A 9579-nucleotide genomic window follows, 5' to 3' on the forward strand; every position below is an offset into this window, starting at 1 on the left:
GACAGAAGGGGGAAGGTTTTTACATCGACACCCAACGCCCTGCACGTGGCCAGGGAGGGGGTCGAGGTCCTGTCCCCCCTCCAAGAACTGGCATGAGTGAGTGGGGGGGGCACTGAGGGACACTGGGAGAGGCTGGGAGGGCACTGGAGACACCGGGGGGACACTGGAGGGGCACTGGGAGGGACACAGGGAGGGCACTGGGGGGCACTGGGAGGGTCGAGGTCCTGTCCCCCTCAAGAACGGCATGAGTGAGTGGGGGGGCACTGGGAAGCACTGGGAGGGCACTGGGAGAGACTGGGAGAGACTGGGAGGGCACTGGGAGGTACTGGGAGGGCACTGGGAGGGCAATGGAGGGGCACTGGGGTGGGGTCGAGGTCCTGTCCCCCTCCCAAGAACGGCATGAGTGAGTGGGGGGCACTGGGGAACACTGGGAGAGACTGGGAGGGCACTGGGGGACACTGGGAGGGCACTGGGAGGGCAATGGAGGGGCACTGGGGAGGGGGTCGAGGTCCTGTCCCCCCTCAAGAGCGGCATGAGTGAGTGGGGGGAGGCACTGGGGGGACACTGGGAGGCACTGGGGAGGGCACTGGGGGGACACTGGGGATAATGAGGGCACTGGGGACACTGGAGGGCACTGGGAGGGCTCTGGGGGACACTGAGGGATAATGGGGACACTGGGGGGGACACTAGGGAGGGGACACTGGGGGGCACTGGGGACAGTGGGGGGGCACTGGGGGGACACTGGGGGGGACATGGAGGGGACACTGGGGAATAATGGGGACACTGGGGGGCACTGGGGATAATGGGGGACACTGGGGGGGCACTGGGGAGGGGGCACTGGGGAGGATCGAGGCCTGTCCCCCTCAGGAGACAGCATGAGTGAGTGGGGACACTGGGGAGACACTGGGAGAGACTGGGAGGGACACTGGGGGACACTGGGAGGGCACTGGGGGAGACTGGGGGACAATGGGGGGACACTGGGAGGGCACTGGGGGAGACTGGGGGAGGGCACTGGGGGACACTGGGGGGCACTGGGGAGGACACTGGGGGGCACTGGGGGATGGGGACAATGGAGGGGCACTGGGGAGAGGGTCGAGGTCTGTCCCCCTCAAGAGGGCATGAGTGAGTGGGGGGCACTGGGAGACACTGGGAGGGCACTGGGGGACACTGGGGGAGACTGGGAGGGGACAATGGGGGGACACTGGGGGGGACACTGGGGAGGGTCGAGGTCATGTCCCCTGAGAGTGGCATGAGTGAGTGGGGGGCACTGGGGGACACTGGGAGAGACTGGGAGGGCACTGGGGAGGGTCGAGGTCCTGGGCACACTGAGAATGGACATGAGTGAGTGGGGGGCACTGGGAGGAGACTGGGGAGGAGCACTGGGGACACTGGAGGGGACACTGGGGATAATGGGAGGACATGAGAGGGGACACTGGGGAGGCACTGGGGGGACACTGGGGACACTGGGGAGCACTGGAGGGACACTGGGGGGCACTGGGGACACTGGGAGGGCACTGGGGGGGCACTGGGGAGGACACTGGGGGACACTAGGGGGCACTGGGGGAGAGTCGAGCCTGGGGACACTCGAGGAGCAGCACTGAGTGAGTGGGAGGCACTGGAGGGCACTGGGAGGGCACTGGGAGGGCACATGGGAGGGGGCACTGGGGAGGGGCACTGGGGGGGACACTAGGGGACACTGGGGGACGGGGGCACTGGGAGGGGACACTGGGAGGTCGAGGACACTGTGCCCTCCAGAGACGGCATGAGTGAGTAGGGGGACACTGGGGGGACACTGGGAGACACTGGGGGGGCACATGGGGGGACACTGGGGGACACTGGGAGAGGACACTGGAGGGGGCACTGGGAGGACACTGGGAGGGCACATGGAGGGGCACTGGGGACAGTGGGGGACACTGTCCCTCAAGGACGGACACTGAGTGAGTGGGGGCACTGGGGGGACACTGGGAGGGCACTGGGGACACTGGGGGACACTGAGGGGGCACTGGGGACACTGGGGGGGACACTGGGGACACTGGGGGGACACTGGGGACAATGGGGGACACTGGGGGACACTGGGGGACACTGGGGACACTGGGGGGACACTGGGGGACACTGGGTGGGGACACTGGGGGGACACTGGAGGGGACACTGGGGGATACTGGGGGGACACTGGGGATACATGGGGACACTGGGGGGCACTGGGGATAATGGGGACACTGGGGAGGCACTGGGGACACTGGGGGACACTGGGGACAATGGGGACACTGGGGGACACTGGGGATAATGGGGGACACGATGGGGACACTGGAGGACACTGGGGAGGGCACTGGGGACACTGGGGACACTGAGGATACATGGGGACACTGGAGGAGCACTGGGGACACTGGGGGGACACTGGGGACACTGGGGGGACACTGGGGATAATGGGGAGACACATGGGGGACACTGGGGGACACTGGGGGACATGGAGGGGACACTGGGGATAACTGGGGACACTGGGGGGACACTGGAGGACACTGGGGGACACTGGGGGGACACTGGGGGACACTGGGAGGGCACATGGGGGACACTGGGGACACTGGGGACACTGGGGGCACTGGGGATACTGGGGATAATGGGGACACTGGGGGACACTGGGGATAATGGGGACACTGGGGGGCACTGGGGACACTGGGAGGGCACTGGGGATACATGGGGACACTGGGGGCACTGGGAGGGCACTGGGGACACAGTGGGGACACCTCTGGGGTGGAGGACATCTCAGGGGTGTTGGTGCCTACAAACTGGGGTCACCATGGCGGTGGGGGGAGGGTAGGGGGTGGGGGTCACCCGGCTGTGTCCCCTCCCCTCCCACCCCCTCCCAGTCGAGGACTGGGAGTGTTTCCAGGCCATCCTGGACCACACCTACGGCAAACACGTCAAGTCGGAGCCGGGGCTGCACCCCGTGCTCATGTCCGAGGCCCCGGTAGGTGCCACACCCAGGGAGGGTGTCCCTGACGACCCCCTGGTGTCCCCTGACGACCCTGATGTCCCCCGATGTCCCCACCCCCTCCCGGGCAGTGGAACACGAGGGCCAAGCAGGGAGAAGCTGACGGAGCTGATGTTCGAGCACTACAACATCCCCGCCTTCTTCCTCTGCAAGACGGCCGTGCTGACGGCGTATCCCTCCCTCTGGGACCCCAGGACCCCAGGGTCACCCCGAAACTCCCAGGGTCACCCCCGGACCCCCAGGGTCACCCCCAGGGTCACCCCCAAACCCCAGGGTCACCCCGGACCCCCAGGGTCATCCCCAAATCCCTAGGGTCATCCCCAAACCCCCAGGGTCATCCCAGGACCCTCAGGGTCACCCCCGGGACCCCCAGGGTCACCCCCAAACCCTCACGGTCATCTCCGGACCCCCAGGGTCACCCCCAAACTCCCAGGGTCACCCCCAGACCCCCAGGGTCACCCCCAGACCCCCAGGGTCACCCCCAAACCCTCACGGTCACCACGGTCACCCCCAGACCCCCAGGGTCATCCCCAAACTCCTAGGGTCATCCAGGGACCCCCAGGGTCACCCCCAAACCCTCAGGGTCACCCCCGGACCCTCAGGGTCACCAAGGTCATCTCCGGACCCCCAGGGTCACCCCCGGGACCCCCATGGTCACCCCAAGACCCCCAGGGTCATCCCTGGACCCCCAGGGTCATCCAGGGACCGCCAGGGTCACCCCCAGATTCCCAGGGTCACCCCCAAACTCCCAGGGTCATACCCAGACCCCCAGGGTCCCCACGGTCATCTCCGGACCCCCAGGGTCACCCCCAGACCCCCAGGGTCATCCAGGGACCCCCAGGGTCATCCCCGGACCCTCAGGGTCATCCCCAGACCCCCAGGGTCATCCCCAAACTCCCAGGGTCATCCCTGGACCCCCAGGGTCACCCTCAAATCCCCAGGGTCACCCCCGGACCGCCAGGGTCACCCCGGACCCCCAGGGTCATGCAGGGACCCCCAGGGTCACCCCCAAACTCCCAGGGTCACCCCCAGGACCCCCAGGGTCACCCCCAAATCCCCAGGGTCATCCCCAAACTCCTAGGGTCATCCAGGGACCCCCAGAGTCACCCCCAAATCCCCAGGGTCACCCCCAGACCCCAGGGTCACCCAGGACCCCAGGGGTCACCCCAGGACCCCAGGGTCACCCCAGGTTCATCCAGGGACCCCCAGGGTAACCCCTGGACTCCCAGGGTCATCCCCAGACCCCCAGGGTCATCCCCAAATCCCCAGGGTCACCCAGACCCCAGGGTCACCCCTAGACCCCCAGGGTCATCCAGGGACCCCAGAGTCACCCCAAACTCCCAGGGTCACCCCCAGACCCCCAGGGTCACCCCCAAATCCCCAGGGTCATTCCTGAGACCCCCAGGGTCATCCCCAAACTCCAGGGTCACCTCCAGGATCACCCCAAGACCCCAGGGTCACCCCTGGAGTCAGCCCCTAACCCCAACCCCACCCCAAAAACACCCCTGAGCAAGAGGGGCCAGGGAGGGGGTTGGGTGGGTTTAGGGTGGTTTTGGGTGGGTTTAGGGTGGTTTTTGGGTGGGTTTAGGGTGGTTTTGGGTGGGTTTAGGGGGGTCTTGGGGTGGAGTTTCAGGGTATTTGGGTGGTTTAGGAGTATTTTGGGGCATTTAGGTGAGTTAGGGGTTTTTGGGTGGGTGGGTTTAGGGGTATTTGGGAAGCGTTTAGGTGGGTTTAGGGGTATTTTGGGGGCATTTGGGTGGTTTAGGGTGGTTTTTGGGTGGGATTTGGGGCATTTGGGTGGTTTAGAGGGGATTTGGGTGGTTTAGGGGGGTTTTTGGGTGGGTTTCAGGGTATTTGGGTGGTTCAGGGATTTTTGGGTGGGTTTAGGGTTGTTTGAGGAGGTTACGGCCCTTGACCCCGAGACAGCTTCGCCAGCAGGCAGCACTTGCAGGGCTGGGTGCTCGACTCGGGGGCCACCACACCACGGCCATCCCTGTGCATGATGGGTGCATCCTGCAGCAAGGTGAGTGCACACCTGGGACAGGTGAGGGACACCTGGGACAGGTGAGGACACCTGGGAGTGGGGGACACACCTGGGAGGTGGGACACACCCACACCACGGCCATCCTGTGCACGATGGGTACATCCTGCAGCAAGGTGAGACACACCTGGACAGGTGAGGGACACCTGGGGGTGGGAGACACCTGGGAGTGGGCACACCTGGGAGGTGGGACACACCTGGGGGTAGGGACACACCCACACCACGGCCATCCCCGTGCACGATGGGTACATCCTGCAGCAAGGTGAGACACACCTGGGACAGGTGAGGGACACCTGGGACAGGTGAGGACACCTGGGGAGTGGGGACACACCTGGGGTGGTGGGATCACACCTGGGGGATGGGACACACCCACCACGGCCATCACCTGTGCAGATGGGATACATCCTGCAGCAAGGTGAGACACACCTGGGACAGGTGAGGGACACCTGGGACAGGTGAGGGACACCTGGGGGGGTGGGATACACCTGGGACACACCTGGGACACACCTGGGGCACACCTGGGGCAGGGACCACACCTGGGGGAGTGGGGGACACACCTGGGGTGGTGGGATCACACCTGGGGGTGGGACACACCCACACCACGGCCAGTCACCTGTGCACAGCTGGGACATCCTGCACCTAGGTGAGACACACCTGGGACAGGTGAGGGACACCTGGGACACACCTGGGACACACCTGGGGGGTGGGACACACCTGGGACACACCTGGGACACACCTGGGACAGGGGGGATCACACCTGGGGGGGTGGGACACACCTGGGACACACCCACACCACGGCCATCCCTGTGCACGATGGGTACATCCTGCAGCAAGGTGAGACACACCTGGGGGTGGGACACACCTGGGACACACCTGGGGGGGTGGGACACACCTGGGATACACCTGGGACACACCTGGGGTGGGGGACACACCTGGGACACACCCACACCACGGCCATCCCTGTCCATGATGGGTACATCCTGCAGCAAGGTGAGGGACACCTGGGATACACCTGGGACACACCTGGGACACACCTTGGGGGGGTGGGACACACCTGGGACACACCTGGGACACACCCACACCACGGCCATCCCTGTGCACGATGGGTACATCCTGCAGCAAGGTGAGACACACCTGGGACAGGTGAGACACACCTGGAACACACCTGGGATACACCTGGGATACACCTGGGATACACCTGGGAGGTGGGACACACCTAGGGACACCTGACACCACGGCCATCCCTGTGCATGATGGGTACATCCTGCAGCAAGGTGAGGGACACCTGGGACAGGTGAGGGACACCTGGGGTGGGGGACACACCTGGGGGGGTGGGACACACCCACACCACGGCCATCCCAGTGCACGATGGGTACATCCTGCAGCAGGGTGAGGACACCTGGGACAGGTGAGGGACACCTGGGGTGGGGGACACACCTGGGACTCACCTGGGTCAGGGGGACACACCTGGGACACACCCACACCACGGCCATCCCTGTGCACGATGGGTACATCCTGCAGCAAGGTGAGACACACCTGGGGGTGGGACACACCTGGGACACACCTGGGACACACCTGGGGGGGGGACACACCTGGGACACACCTGGGGGGGTGGGACACACCTGGGACACACCTGGAACAGGGGGATCACACCTGGGACACACCTGGGGGTGGTGGGACACACCTGGGCACACCTGGGACAGGGGGGATCACACCTGGGGGTGGGGACACACCTGGGACACCTGGGGGTGGGACACACCTGGGACACACCTGGGACAGGTGAGGGGACACCTGGAAGTGGGAGGACACACCTGGGACACACCTGGGGGGTGGGACACAGCTGAGGACACGTGGGATCACACCTGGGGGTGGGGACACACCTGGGACACACCTGGGACAGGGGGGATCACACCTGGGTCACACCTGGTCCAGGTGAGCCGTGGGTGGTCCCAGAACCCCCCCCAAACCCCTCTTTTCTCCCCCCAGGTATCGTGAAGTCTCCCCTGGCCGGGGATTTCATCTCCATGCAGTGCCGGGAGCTCTTCCAGGAGCTCAACATCGACATCGTCCCCCCCTACATGATCGCTGCCAAGGTGGGCGTGGCCAAAAGGGGCGTGGCCAGGGTGGGTGTGGCCCTGGGGGTGTGGCCAAGAAGGGTGTGGCTCGGGGGGGTGTGGCCAAGAAGGGCGTGGCCAAGAAGGGCGTGTCCCTGTGGGGTGTGGCCAAGAAGGGCGTGTTCCTGGGGGGTGTGGTCAAGAAGGGCGTGGTCCGGGGGTGGCCAAGAAGGCGTGGTCCGGGGGGTGTGTGTGTGTGTGTGGTGTGGTCAAGAAGGGCGTGGTCCTGGGGGGTGTGGTCAAGAAGGGCGTGGTCCTGGGGGGTGTGGTCAAGAAGGGCGTGGTCCGGGGGGGCGTGGCCAGGATGGGCGTGTCCCTGGGGGGTGTGGCCAAGAAGGGCGTGGTCCTGGGGGGTGTGGGTGTGGCCAGGATGGGCATGTCCCTGGGGGGTGTGGCCAAGAAGGGCGTGGTCCGAGGGGTGTGGCCAAAGGGCGTGGTCCTGGGGTGTGGTCAGAAGGGTGTGTCCCTGGGAGTGTGGCCAAGAAGGGCGTGTCCCTGTGGGGTGTGGCCAATAAGGGCGTGGCCCGGGGGTGTGGCCAAGAAGGGCGTGTCCCCGGGGGGGTGTGGCCAAGAAGGGCGTGGTCCGGGGGGGTGTGGCCAAGAAGGAAGTGACCCTGGGGGGTGTGGCCAAGAAGGGCGTGGTCCTGGGGGTGTGGTCAAGAAGGGTGTGTCCCTGGGGGGTGTGGTCAAGAAGGGCGTGTCCCTGGGGGGTGTGGCCAAAAAGGGCGTGGTCCTGGGGGGTGTGGTCAAGAAGGGTGTGTCCCTGGGGGGTGTGGCCAAATAGGGCGTGGCCCGGTGGGCGTGGACAGGATGGGCGTGGCCAGGATGGGCGTGGCCCGGGGGTGTGGCCAAGAAGGGCGTGGCCCAGATGGGCGTGGTCAAAAAGGACGTGGTCAATAAGGGTGTGGCCCTCGGGGTGTGGCCAAGAAGGGCGTGGCCAGTATGGGCATGGCCCGGTGGGTGTGGCCAAGAAGGGCGTGGCCGGGGGGTGTGACCAAGGAGGGCGTGGCCCGGTGGGTGTGGCCAGGATGGGCGTGGTCCAAAAGGTCGTGGTCAATAAGGGTGTGGCCCTGGGGGTGTGGCCAAGAAGGGCGTGGCCCGTGGACCACACCCCATGTTCTCAAATTGGGTAAAAAAGGGTCAGATTTGGGGCTCTGTCACCCCTCTTTAATTAAGGGGGTGTTAATGAGGGTCACGCTAATGAGGTGTATAATGATGGGGGTATGCTAATGAGGGGGACACGCCCCTCCTGACCAAGGTTTTTGGGGTTCCCAGTAGGGTTTTGGGGTTCCCAGTGGGGTTTTTGGGGTTCCCAGAGGGGGTTTTGGGGTTCCCAGAGGGGGTTTTGGGGTCCCAACAGGTCTGGGGGTTCCCAGAGGGGGTTTTGGAGGTTCCCAGAGGGGGTTTTGGGGTTCCCAGTAGGGTTTTGGAGTCCCAACAGGTCTGGGGGTTCCCAGAGGGGGTTTTTGGGGTTCCCAGTGGAGTTTTGGGGTTCGGGGGTTCCCAGTGGGGTTTTGGGGTCCCAACAGGTTTGGGGGTTCCCAGTGGGGTTTTTGGGGTTCCCAGTGGGGTTTGGGGGTTCCCAGAGGGTTTTTGGGGTTCCAAAGGGTTTGGGGGTTCCCAGTGGGGTTTTTGGGGTTCCCAGGAGGGAGGTTTTGGGGTTCCCAGGGTCCCCACTTTTTCCCCCCCCCCCAAAATCAGGAGCCGGTTCGCGAAGGGGCCCCCCCGAGCTGGAAGAAGAAGGAGAAGCTGCCCCAGGTGTCCAAATCCTGGCACAACTTCACCTGCAACGTGAGTCTGGGGGGAAAAGGGGGGAATTTTGGGGGCAGGGGGTGTAAATTGGGGTCCCTTACCCCTTTTTTTTGGGGGTCCTCCCAGGAGGTGATCCAGGACTTCCAGGCCTCGGTGCTCCAGGTGTCGGACTCGCCCTACGACGAGCAGTGAGTGAGAGGAGGGGGCAAGGGGGGCGTTTTTGGGGGTCCTGGGTGTGAATTTAGGGCGGGGGGAGACCCCAAAACCACCCCCAACCCCCTTTGCCCCCTCCCCACCCCAGGGTGGCTGCCCAGATGCCCACGGTCCACTACGAGATGCCCACGGGTACAACACCGACTACGGGGCCGAGCGGCTCCGCATCCCCGAGGGCTCTTCGACCCTCCAACGTCAAGGTTTGGGGTCTTGGGGGTCCCAAAGGGGTTTGGGGGGTCCTAGGGGTTTTGGGGGTCCCTGGAGGGGTGTGAGGGGTTCACAGAAGGGTTTTGGGGTCCTAACAGGTCTGGAGGTTCCCAGGGAAGGTTTTGGGGTTCCCAGTGGGGTTTTGGGGTCCCAAAGGCTTTGTGGGTTCTCAGGAGGGGGGTTTAGGGGGTCCCAGAAGGGTTTTGGGGGGTCCTGGAGGGGTTTGGGGGTCCCTGGAGGGTTTGGGGTCCCAGTGGGGTTTG

At 65.2% G+C, this 9579-nt stretch overlaps 1 protein-coding gene across 1 annotated transcript; it reads left to right on the forward strand.

Annotated features, from left to right (window-relative positions):
* Positions 1–234: 234 nt before the first annotated feature.
* LOC126636571 (actin-like protein 6B) lies at positions 235–9309 on the forward strand (the record flags this gene model as incomplete). The annotated part of the gene is given in 12 exon segments (XM_050308925.1): positions 235–248; positions 2865–2965; positions 3061–3078; positions 3080–3159; positions 4916–4961; positions 5238–5292; positions 7017–7123; positions 8846–8935; positions 9023–9084; positions 9198–9235; positions 9238–9286; positions 9288–9309. Coding segments are annotated over 12 exon segments (672 nt in total), but the record flags the coding sequence as incomplete, so codon positions are not given.
* Positions 9310–9579: the final 270 nt, after the last annotated feature.

The sequence above is a fragment of the Myiozetetes cayanensis genome, unplaced genomic scaffold (genome assembly GCF_022539395.1).
Source record: "Myiozetetes cayanensis isolate MyiCay16 unplaced genomic scaffold, myiCay2020 scf1345, whole genome shotgun sequence".
In the NCBI taxonomy this organism is placed as follows: domain Eukaryota; kingdom Metazoa; phylum Chordata; class Aves; order Passeriformes; family Tyrannidae; genus Myiozetetes; species Myiozetetes cayanensis.